The following is a 12,065-nucleotide window of genomic DNA, read 5'->3' on the forward strand; positions in this document are numbered from 1 at the left end:
TATTTCAGAGATATTGGGTTATCGGACATGGCTTCTATTGCCTTGATTATGGTCCTGCTAATTACAGGCTTTTTCCTACAATATCAAGCCGAGGTATCTCAAAAAGGAATTTGGGGAAGCAAATCTGCTTGTTTTCTGCACAAGAGCTGCACAGGATTATCAAACATACCCCAGCTTATACTCACCTTCTTTTGTGCTTCTCCTGTTCTGGATTTCTCCTGGGCCAGCCTCTCCTGGAGGCTGCTCTGGAGCTTATCAGCCTGGGAGCACTTGGAGAGCTCCAGTTCCAGCGCCTTGACCTTCTGCTGGCTCCTCTCCCACTGTGCTGAGAGGGAGGAATATGTTTCTGTGGTGTTTGAGAGTTTGGCCCGGGCCTGCTTCAGCTCAGCTTTGACCTGAGATCCCAGAAAAGGAATCAGATTTATACTTCAGCATAAGTCAGCTGGAATGGCTTGGCTAGGGAAGGGGAACAGGATTCCAGAATGAGCAAAAGAGGAAACACGGAAGAAGTAAAGTATGTTTTATTTGGATGCAGTGAAATTTGTCACAGAATCCCAGAGCAGTTTGGGTAGGAAGGGGCCTTAAGGATCATCTGGTTCCAAGCCCCCATCATGGGCAGGAATAACTTCCGCTACCCCACGTTGCTCCAAGCCACGTCCAACCTGGCCTGGAGCATTTCTGAGGATGAGGCAGCGGCAGCCACAGCTGCTCTGGGGCACCCTGTGCCAGGGCCTGCCCACCCTCACAGAGCAGGATTTCCTCCAAATAACCCATCTAACGCTGCCCACTGGCAGTGGGAAGCCGTTCCCCCTTGTCCTGGCACTCCAGACCCCTGTCCCAAGTCTCTCTCCAGCTCTCCTGGAGCCCCTTTAGGCCCTGGAAGGGGCTCTGAGGTCTCCCTAGAGCCTTCTCTTCTCCAGGTGGACACCCCCAGGCTCCAGATGGGCTCCGGCCCTCGTAGTCGTAATTTCCATGGAGCTGAGGCAGAGCACACTGGGGAGCCTGGCTCTGTCCCTACCTTGGTGCATTCCTGCTGGAGCAGCAGATTTTGCCTCTGGAGGTCAGCATTCTTCTCCCTCTCATACTTGAGCTCCCTCTCAGCGGAGCTGCACAAATTCTGCACCCGCCGCAGATCTTGGCGCAGCTGCTGCAGCTTCTCCTCCTGCTGCTGGAACCTCTCCTCAGACAGACCCTGCAGGAACAACAGAAAGTCACACAGAAATTAACTTTAAGGCAGGATAAAGATGATTAAGGAAGGCAGAAGCCAGTAGGATTAAAGGGCATTTGGGCAGGAAGATGCATAAAGTCTGGCATTTCTCTGTCCCTACACTATGTCCGGCTCCCTTCCCTGTCCCCACAGGGCTTTAAGAGCCATGTGGATGTGGCACTCAGTGAACACGCACTGCTGCATTAATAGTTGGATTTGATGGTCTCAGAGACCTTTTCCAAGCTCAGTGATTCTATGATTCTCTCCATCACCTCAGAGAAGCCAATACAACTCCTAAGGCGAGGGGGGAGAGATGATAACCTGGATAAGGGAACAAATCCCTGTTAAAACAAACCTGTCCAATCAAAGCAAAGTCGCTAGGTCACTTTGGATTCTTGTACCAGAGTCTCACTCAGGCATCCATGCAGGAGTGACATAGCCAGCCCAGCTCCCAGAGGGATCAGGAACACGAGAAAGATGAGTTCTAGCAGCAGGACAGGAACACAACAGGACAGAGCCTGGACACTGGGAAGTGTCACTGACAGTCTGCAACGGCTCTTGGGAGATAACCAATCTCCTTGGCTCGCTCACCTTCTTGGCATGTACAACCAAAGCCTGGGTTGTACCAAAGCCTTTCTTTCCAGCATCACTTTCTGCCATCTCTGGATATGCATTCCCACTTTGCATCTTCACCCTCTGCCCTTGGGACCAGATGGAATTCACTGAAGACCATATCTGCCTTCTCAGATAATCCCCAGGTAACTTCCCAAGCTGGGAAAAGTCTTGATCCAGTACTGTGGGATCTGGCAGTGTTAGTCATCCTGGAGATCCATTGGCTCCATTGGTTTTGTGGGGATTTCCCCACCTGTTTCTCTCAGGATCCCTTCCCATGTCCACTGCACTCCTTATGTCTTGCTCTGTTCCACCTGGATGATTTGCTTCTCAGATACAATTGGACTCCAATCCCCTACTTCTCATTCCCACCCTGGCCATACAGATAACCTTGTCCTCTCTTCTCTCCCAAATCTTTGCACAGAAGCCGAGCTCCTCCTCAGTCTCCCCATCCTGAGTTCTTCCATCATTTCCTCCCTGTTTAGCAGGGACACCTGCACCTCCCTTTCTCTTTCTGCTCACCAAGTGAGAAAGGTGAACAAATTCCATAAAGAATGGAATTTTTTATTTTAAAAAATTTTTTAACATTTAAAAATTAAACCGGATAAATCAGTCCAGTTTATCCAAGTCACCACCACATCCAAAAGCATAACACAAGGAAATGAACAAATCCCTAATTTCCAACCATTGCTCACACCACAGGACTGGCTTCCAGCCCACTTTAATTATGTTTTTCCCCTCAATTAATGACAAAAAGCAGGGTGCAGATGGCAAAGCTGCCCATACCTGTTTCAGGCTCCCCTCTAAACTGTCTGCTGAGCTCTGCCATGGGAGAAACCTGTTCTCCCTCTGCTCCAAGCCTGGAGTCATCCTCCTTGTGTCTCCGCTGGGGCCCTTCTCCCAGGCACTCCGGACGTCACATTTGAGCTGGGCAATTTCTTCAAGCAACATCCGTTTCTCTTCATTGCTCTTTTTGAGCTGCTTTTCCAGCTCCTCCTTCTTCTTGTTGCTCTCTAGTAATTCAGAGCTTGAAGGAGAAATAGGAAAGGAGAGAGATAACTAGACAAATCCAGGGAAAACACCCTTAAAGGGGAAAAACTGGGGAGATGAGAGTCCAGCGAAACACTCAAGTGCTCCAGGAGGCTCCAAAGGGGATTCAATCCTGGGTGCAGCAGTCCTGGGCAAGGGTCAGTCTCCCTGGGACATTTCCCACAAAACCACATGTATGCAAAGGCTCAGTTCTCTCTGGGAGGAGGTTACAGGCTGGCTAAGGAATACTCACAGAGACCCAGGAGCTGCTCTGGACTCAAAGTCACACGGAAGCACTGGAACAGGTGCTCAGGTGTCCCAGTCCAGCTGTCTGACTTTTCATCACCTGAACTCCATCTCCATTTTCTCTATCCAAGATGAAAGCTGTGGCTGCCCCATCCCTGGAAGGGCCCAAGGCCAGGCTGGATGGGGCTTAGAGAAACCCAGGATAGTGGAAGGTGACCCTGCCCATAGCAGCAGGTGGAACGGGATGAAGTTTAAGATCCCTTCCTCCCCAGAACAGTCTGGAATTCTGTGATTGTGTCCTGGATGTCCAGGCACTGACACAGGCTGTGAATCACCACTGCTGTGAAACCCTGGAAGTGTTCAAAAAACCTGTGGATGTGGCACTTGGGGACTAACGGTGATGGGCTAAAGGTGAACGTGGCAGTGTTGGGAAACAGTTGGACTCCATGATCTTGGGAGGGCTTTTACAGCCTGAATGATTCCGTGATTCCTTAGCAGCTCCCTACTGCCTTCTCCTGGTTGTACTTTATCCCAGCACCAGTAACCCAGGTCACTGTAACCATACTGGATTTAATCCAAGCTTTTGTTTACTAAGGACAGCCTGAGCCCAGGTGCTCCAGCTCCAAATTTGTGCTGATCTACTCAAAAAGGGGAGTTGGACCAACATCTGCTAATACCTCCCCTCAAAAGACACCCAAATTCCAAGGACTACCCAAATCTCCAGTGGGAGTAGGACCACCAGCTGCTGCCAGCAGTGAGCCCTGAGGAGCCCAAACCCACAACAGGAGATTTCTGAGACCCCCTTAGTCCAACTTCAAGAGAAGAATCCTCCCCGCTAAGGTCAGTTCCCATTTAGGCTGCTCAGAATCTGGAAGAGCTTCTAAATATCTAAAGAAAAAATCCTTAATCATGGGTGATCCTGATGGCACAAAGGAAAGTCACCAGAGTCATCAGAGATGCTGATCCAAGGACAACATGAAGACGCCATTTTTGCCAGGAGCAGCTCCATGGGGAGTTGGAAAAGACTCAATACTTGAGTCAGCAAAGACAAGGAGCAGAAAATACCACAGCCTTTGTTAAGGTTTACCAGAGCAGTTCTTGTTCTTCCCTCAGGTTTTTGATCTGTTCTTCCAAAAACACTACTTTAGCCATCTGTTCCTCATAGGTCTTTGCATCTGCACAGGGATCTTCTTGTTTCTGCTCCACTTTGGGACTGTCTTGCAGGATTTCAGAGGCCTGTAAGGTCAGAAAACATCACGACTTGGATTTCCTTTGCTCTGATGGAAATCTTTGGAGCCATACAGGACAATCTGGGGACTCCAGGAAGACATGGCTTGTAATTCCGTGGCTAAATTATTGCAGTTCTTTCCCCCTCAAAGACACATGTGAATCCTTTTTTCTGCATGGAAAATAGCTGTGTCTAAACTACCACCAAGCCATGGTTCTTTATTTGATTTCATCCTACTGTGGCACATCTGCAGCTGCCAGGGATTTACAGCATGTGCCAAAGCTCTTTACAAAAGCAGCAGCTCTTGGCAAACCAGGAGGAGAAAAAAGTGTGGCTTCAGGTGGCTCTCACAGAGGTGCTCCAATTGTACCCAAACACCTTCCTAGGCATGGCTTCTCCACTCCCAGTGTCACCTAACCCTGTAACACCAGGTAACAGCACACCCTGAACCCTGAGACTTGAGAAGAAGATGCCAAGAAAATAAAAGGGGCAGGAAAGGAGGAATGCATCAGGACAGAGGAACTCCCAGCTGAATTACAACTGGGGCCTGCCCAGTGTCAGACCTGTTGCTCAGCTGTGATGGACCCAAATCCTTCAGACACAAACACCATTATTCTTACTAAACACCAACTTTGATTGCTAAAGCTTTTTAATCAACCACTCTTCCTGAGCTTTCAAACCCAAGTATTTCCTGGTATTTCAATTCTAAGGCACCTTATCTACACCAGGACAAATTTACTCATATTTGAGTAATACACCCCAGCAGCTCCTGCCTGCATCAGGTACCACAAGAATTGGGAATTCCTTCCATGTCTCACCTCTGGATCTAGCAAAGCACTGTCTTTGTTTAGCTTCTCCTGGGATACACCCACAAGATCTCTGCTGGCTGATGTTCTCTGAAGACTTGGGAAGGTGTTTATGTGGCTTGTGAGCTCCAAGTGGGAGTCAGGCAAACCCTGGAGAGGAAACAACAGTCAGTGGATGAAACACACCCTGAAGGACAAGCCCAGGAAAAGATTTCCCCTCTCAAATGTCCAAAAATCTCTTAAAAACAAGAAGAGATTTCCAGGTGACAGAACCGAATGATTTAATGCAAAGCTTGTTTCCAGCACTGCTGGGAAATGATTCATTGCAGTATAGCTGCTCCATCCAAAGGGAATGAGCCCATGTGGGAAACCAGGAATCCACCAAACACATACAAAGATCTCTATGCTAAAGGCTGTTCCAGTCTAACACAGGGCTATGGATTCCATCTCCTCCTGATCCCTTTGATGGGAAAACAGTCCCTCCTTCAGGGAGACCATGGGCCAGCGGGTGGCTGAATTCCAACCAGACTTTCAGGGATGGATGATTTGGATTCAAAGGGTCCCTGGACCATGAGTAGGCTGAACTACTGGGAAGAAAGGGTTAAAAAAGGACTCTCTCATTTCCCCACCATCCCCCAGATCAGACAATTCCTTTCCATATGTGTATTGATAGACTGACCCAGCCTGTTCCTCCCAACCAGGCTGTTTTCATCCCAAGCTTTGATTCCAAGTTTCAGTGTGGATTTGTTGCAGCATGACTAAGCCCTGGCCTCTAGATGCCACTGTTCCTCCAGCAGCGCCTGAGTCTGTGGAGCTGTGCCAACAGCTCAGGACTTCCGTGGATTTTTACTTGGATTCAAGGAAGTGGCAGGACTCACAAACTGATCTAAGGTCTCTCAGAGTGATAAAAAATAAGATTTGCCATGGCCATGCACCCCCACTGTCAGTCTCCCATTGCCAAGTCCCTTTGTCCAGGCCATGGATCTGCCAGTCTCCTACATTTTTACTCTAATTTTCAGTCCTTGTCCTGGCAGCCCTTGGACAATTTTGTTGGCACTGCTCACTGTCTCTCCCCTGTAGCCCAGCTGGAATACAGGAGTTCCAGCAACTCCCCAGGAGTTGGTTTAGCACCAAAATTGGTTCAAGCCAAGTGTGCTGAGACCTTTGGGGAAACCCCAGCAGGATGTTCATTTATCTCTGGGGTGTTCAATTCCTGCAATCAACACCCGAGTCTGAAAACTCCCATTCTGCCCTCCAGAGAATCAGGGTTTGGCTACAAAGTTGGAATTACTGATTTGGTATTAGATTCGCTGAAAGGAAAGTATATTCTGGAGTTAGAGACAATGCCATGAGAAAGCTGAATTGAAAACCCTCCACTAAAGGCTTGAAATGGGCTGGGGTGGAGAAATGCATCAAGAGATGACAGAGAATGAGTTTGGATGCTTCATGGAGCACCCATGTCTTGGGTTGCAATGCAAGATGTAACCAAAAGTATGTATTCTATCACCCTCTGTTAAAACCAGGTGGGGCAGTGTTCTTTATCTCTTCCATAACCCATCCTCCCTCAAGGGGTATATCTTCTGTTATTGGGCCGCTGATGCATGCAGTCACTGCATGACTGATAAAATTCCAACATCCCATCGTGAGGTGCTCCACCAAGGGGTAGAAGCCAAGCATTTCTACCTGGATATAACTGGAGACTCGGAACACCACAGGCAGCCTTTCTCCACTGAATTCCCAGAGGAGAGAGACCAGACCCATCAACACCACTGGACCTTCAGTGGAAAACTACATGCTTTTATGGGATCATTACTTCAACAGAACCACATCTGCCACTCCAGGAGGACTGCAGCCACCACTTAATTGGACTGCTACCAACACCCTGACCAACAGGGTGTCAGGCTGTATTCTGACTCTGTCAGTGGGTTGGGGTTTTCTGTTGTTTTTTGGTTTGGTTTGTTTATTTTTGTACTACTGCATTTTGATTTTAATTTCCTTAGTAAAGAACTGTTATTCCTATTCCCATATCTTTGCCTGAGAGCACCTTGATTTCAAGATTATAATAATTTGGACATGGGGGGATGGTTTACTTTTTTTTGGGGGGGGGAGGTTTCTGCCTTCCTTAGCAGATACCTGTCTTTTCAAACCAAGACAATCCAAAGGCAGCTGGCTCCTGCAGTATGTTCACCACAGGGGCTGAACATACCTGGCTGCCCAGAACCACCTTCTCAGCCTTCAGATCTTTCCGCAGCAACTCCAGCTCAAATGCCAGTTGCTTTCTTCGTTCTCTCCTCTCTCCCAGCTGACTCCCCAACTTGTCTATTGTTTCCTGACAGTTTTCCAACATCTGAAACAGGAAATGTTCAGAGTCACTTCCACAACATCGTTTTTCTATGCAGAGAGAAGCAGATTGAAGGAAATGTGTCTTCTAGGAAACAAGGAGAGGAAAAAAATGGTTCTCAAATGTTTTCAGTGGAATTCTGACACCTCTTATCCAGGGCTCACAGAACCTCCACTGACCCAAAACAACTCGGGAAGCTCCTCTCCCATCTCTGTCTGGCTGACACACCAGGCAGATCCAATTGTTGGGCTGGCAAGGAACAAATGGACAGAAAAGTTAACCCAGAACCTGATGAGAATCAGCTTTAAATGTACCTACACACCCCTTGGTTTCAATAAACCCTAAACAAGAATTGAACACCTTCACACAGGCAAAAACTTCAAACTCATGGGGAGACAACAAACTCCTCAGATGAAAGAGCTGAAGACAACTTCCTAAGGGGAGAGCTCATGGAGATCACATTGGCTGCATTCCTCCAAAAATCCATTCATCTGCATGATCTGAGGGGCTACAAATCCTCAGGAGAGAGTGACAAAGAACATCCCCAGGAGAGAGTCACTTCAGATACTCATTTAAGATGTTCATTTAAAACATTTCTAAACGGAGTAGTTCATTTCCCAAGGAAAAGCTCTCACCTCCTGCATCTCCTGAGCTCCAGATGTCACCTGCTCGTTTCCATTCATCTCACTTTTGTTCTTCTGCACCTTAAACAACTCCGTTTCCAAACTGGTGATCTGAATATGGACAAACCCAAGTTAAAACCAAACCAGGACTCACAACTAAATGCACAACTACTCCTAGAGTGCTCCTTGTGCTGCTGTTATGGGATAAGGCCCATGTTGGAAGCAAGGAACAGTAGAGGATGTGCATGGCCAGCTCCAGCTCATCCCTCATCCTGCTGCTTCCAAGGAGGAAGGAGCCATTGGGACTCAAGCCAGAAAAAGATGGAATTCTGCTCCACAAAAGGAGTGGAACAACCCAGGAACATGGTGAAAACTCAAAGCTTACACACATTGTGGTGCTTCCCCGACATGGAGGACCCCAATAAACCCCAGTTTAGATCCTGGGTCATCCTTGCTCCCTATGCTCAGAGTGCTGATCTTATCCAAGCAGATGTTCAGCCTGGTCCACCAGGACTCATCCTGGTCCCTTCACTGTTCATAGGAAGTTTTCAGTCCCTCCAGAAGGGCTCCAAGGACTTGGAATTTGGAACAGCAAAGCAATGACCTCTGAAGTGACTACTGACTTCTGCTCCTTCTGTAACCTCCTGGCAGGTGGGAGTTTGGACAAGGTCTCACTCTGCGTTTGGATCACCCCACAAAGGCATCTGCCCTTGGGGGAAAAATTATTGATCCTGAAGTTATAAAGGGCTCAAAGGAGCTCAGAGCAGCCCAGATAAGGATCATCCCAAAGCAGCAGTTCAGCTTCTCTTCCCCATTAGGGATCCCACAGACCCTTTTCCAAAATCCAAGTCTTGGCAGTGGCAGCCCCCATGCTCCGCTGCCAGCAGGAGACTGGACAGCTTCCCTTTCATTCCTTAGGCTTGAAATCCAGTTTGGGCTTATTTCTAAAATCCCCAGGCTGGACTGTCTAACTGCCTGAGCTTGGCTCTCTGAAATGAGCTGGGACACTGGAGGGAGATGAAATCCAGCTCCACAGAACCCCAGACTGGTTTGGATTGAAAGGGAGCTTTAAGCCCATCCAGTTCTACCTCTGCCATGGGCAGGGACACCTTCCTCCACCCCAGGTTGCTCCAAGCCCCATTCAACTTGGCCCTGGACACTTCCAGGAGTGGGGCAGCCACAGCTTCTCTGGACAACCTGTCCAGGGCCTCCCCACCCTCCCAGACAAGAAATCCTTCCCAATATCGCATCTGACCCTACTGTCTGGGAGACTGATGCTCCTTGATCCCAGGAAATACCACCAGCTAAGTGTCCTGGTGGCAGAAGATTACACTCTTGCTTTTCCCCAGGGACAGGATCTTGGAGATCTGTCAAACAGTGCTGAGTGTGAAGGCCCAGGATCTGCACTGCCTGGAAACATCCCTCTAAACACACAAATTGAGGGACAGGAAATTTTTCCTATCATGTGGTGCAGCAGCTGCTGTGAGTGGGGCTGGTCACCTCTCTTGGAAGAGCTCTGAGATCCGTCTTGAGAAGCTCTGCTCAATCCTGATCAAGATGTGACCTCAGTGGCATCTTCCTAACCTGGGTCTTACTTGATTTTGTGTACCCTCATCCCAGGGTAACCTGGATCTATTCCTGTTAATAGACAAGTCCACTCAAATCGTGCTTTGACTTCAGGATAGAAGTTCTTTATTATTTGCATGTGACAAGTGGGAACCTTTGGGAAATCACAGATGTGAAGCACTTATTGAACATCTGGTTTTTCAGAACCATGGCAACACTGGAGGCCTCCTTGAGCACCTGCAGGGCCACCTCCATCCTGGATCCCTGGAAGTGTCCAAGACCAGGCTAGACAGGGCTTGGAGCAACCTGGGATAGAGGAAGGTGTCCCTGCCCATGGTAGGGGGTGGGACTCGATGGGCTTTAAGGTCCCTTCCCAATCAAAACAGTCTGGGATTCTGTCAGGGGGAACAGGAGATGGAAAAGACAACGCTGCCATAATACTGGGGAATCTGCCCTTGCAACCAAGAGTCATTTACTCCCTGCTGGGATTTTTTCCTTCTCTCTCTCTCCCAAACTGGCAGGTTTTTCTGGCTGCTTTTCTTGCCAAACTAAACACAGCAGAGTGCAGGGCCAGGTCAAACATCATGCTGTTTTTCCAATGAGAGAGGAAAGCAGATGGAATGAAAGAAACCCAAACCTTATCTCTCCTATTCCTTACTCACTTTCTGGTGCAGTCCCTCACCTCGCTCTCCAGCTCTTGCTTCTCTTGCTCGGTTTGGATCTGTGTCTCTCCCAGAATTGATTCCAGCTCTTCACTGTGCTCAGTCAAACCCTTGTGCTCCTGCTCCAGTTTTTGCAGCTTGTGAAGGAGCTGGGAACTCCTGCCCTCAGTGTTCTCCACGGCTTCACAGCATCTGCACACCAAAACCCAGCATCACCAAGGCTGGAACTGCATCCCAACTGCTTCCCACCAGCGAGGAAAAGCCAAGGTTTTCCCCATACACTCCTACTGATTTCCAGTCTCACATCCAGTGTGGCCTGTGCCTGTCTTTATTTAGATGGGAATTAGAGGTGATGGGATCTACACAAGGAATGATGAAGATCTGGGCAGGAAACAGGTCAGGTATGAGGCTGCCACAACAGCAGTGAGACAACAGCAAATTCAGCTGCTTGAGGTGGAGAACAGGCTTGAGAATCTGAAGGGAAAAGAGCCAGAGGGATGTGATCAGCCCCGACTTCCTTCCCAAACCTGGCAGAAGAGGTGCAGCAGCTCCTGAGCAGGCATTGGGAGAACAAAGCTTTGAATTCCCTTAGAATAAACCCCTGTTTATACATTTATGGTTGAAAGCCACGTGTTTTGGTGCACTCCTAGAGAGCAAACAAACCCAAAGAAAACTTCCCAGCACCAAAACAGGTTTAAAAACAACATTTCTGTCTGCAGACAGCCCCAAAAGCCTAACTCTCTTCTTTTAGGAAAGCAACAAACTGGAGGAAGTGTCAGCATTTAACTGGAAGAAGTGAATCCTCAGGACTGCATCTCCTCCAAATTTTTGTATTTGGGAGCAGAGGAACAAAGTCTAAAAGAGTATTTAAAACAATTCAATAATCAAATAATACTGCAAGAGAGAGCACCAGAGGCACAGCACCAGAAACCAGTGGAAGTACAAGGGGTACTTCTCACCTCTTGTGGAGAGTTTCAACACCCTGATCTCCATGTTTCGGATATGGGGCAGTTCTACTGGCACCAGTGTCTCCGTCAGCTCCTGCTTCTTCCCACGTGCCCTGTGCCTGAGAGAAAATCAACATTAGCACAGAACTAGGATTGAGATCCCAGAATCCCAGGATGGATTGGGTTGGAGGGACTTTAAAGCTCATCCTGTTCCATGGGTAGAGACACCTTCCACTATCCCAGGCTGCTCCAAGCCCCATCCAACCTGGCCTTGGCCTTGGCCACTTCCAGGAATGAGGCAGCCACAGCTTCTCTGAGCAACTTGTGCCAGGGCCTCACCACCCTCACAGCCAGAAATTACTTCCCCATATCCCATCTGACCCTGCCCTCTGGCAGTGGGAAACCATTCCCCTTGGCCTGGCACTCCAGACCCCTGTCCCAAGTCCTTCTCCAGTTCTTCTGGAGCCCCTTTAGGCACTGGAAGGGGCTCTGAGGTCTCCCTGGAGCCTTCTCTTCTCCAGGTGAGCACCCCCAGCTCTTCCAGCCTGGCTCCAGAGCAGAGGGGCTCCAGCTCTCGGAGCATCTCCCTGGCCTCCTCACTCAGCTCCAACAGCTCCACATCTTTCTCGTGCGAACAAAGTGATTCCAAGGCCACCTGTGTTTCTCAGAAATAAAACACATGAGACACGGCAGCTTCATCTCTTGGCCCGAGGAGCAAAATCCTCCAACCCCAGAACATCCAGGTTCTCATGGATAGCTAGGGTCTGGGATGCAGAGGGGACCATGTTTTTCTGGAAT

The 12,065-nt window shown here is 48.8% G+C and overlaps 1 protein-coding gene across 20 annotated transcripts in view; it reads right to left on the reverse strand.

Moving 5' to 3' along the window:
* CCDC30 (coiled-coil domain containing 30) overlaps nucleotides 1-12,065 on the reverse strand; it is a 35,769-nt gene that overhangs the window by 7,962 nt on the left and 15,742 nt on the right. For 14 of the 20 annotated variants that reach the window (XR_015278778.1, XR_015278775.1, XR_015278776.1 and 11 more), the window contains 9 exons: nucleotides 11,280-11,386; nucleotides 10,341-10,512; nucleotides 8,105-8,203; nucleotides 7,335-7,475; nucleotides 5,141-5,278; nucleotides 4,182-4,330; nucleotides 2,606-2,846; nucleotides 1,019-1,192; nucleotides 186-395 (listed from right to left, as the gene is read on the reverse strand). Coding sequence is in view for 13 of the 20 variants with exons in the window: in XM_086860753.1 (XP_086716879.1) it covers nucleotides 186-395; nucleotides 1,019-1,192; nucleotides 2,606-2,846; nucleotides 4,182-4,330; nucleotides 5,141-5,278; nucleotides 7,335-7,475; nucleotides 8,105-8,203; nucleotides 10,341-10,512; nucleotides 11,280-11,386 (1,431 nt within the window). In the remaining 7 variants the exon portion in view is untranslated. Of the gene's footprint in view, nucleotides 1-185; nucleotides 396-1,018; nucleotides 1,193-2,605; nucleotides 2,847-4,181; nucleotides 4,331-5,140; nucleotides 5,279-7,334; nucleotides 7,476-8,104; nucleotides 8,204-10,340; nucleotides 10,513-11,279; nucleotides 11,923-12,065 lie in introns of all 20 variants that reach the window. The other 6 variants (XR_015278774.1, XR_015278777.1, XM_086860751.1 and 3 more) reach the window with 2 other exon arrangements.

The sequence above is a fragment of the Cyanistes caeruleus genome, chromosome 22 (assembly GCF_971803275.1).
Source record: "Cyanistes caeruleus chromosome 22, bCyaCae1.hap1.1, whole genome shotgun sequence".
In the NCBI taxonomy this organism is placed as follows: Eukaryota; Metazoa; Chordata; class Aves; order Passeriformes; family Paridae; genus Cyanistes; species Cyanistes caeruleus.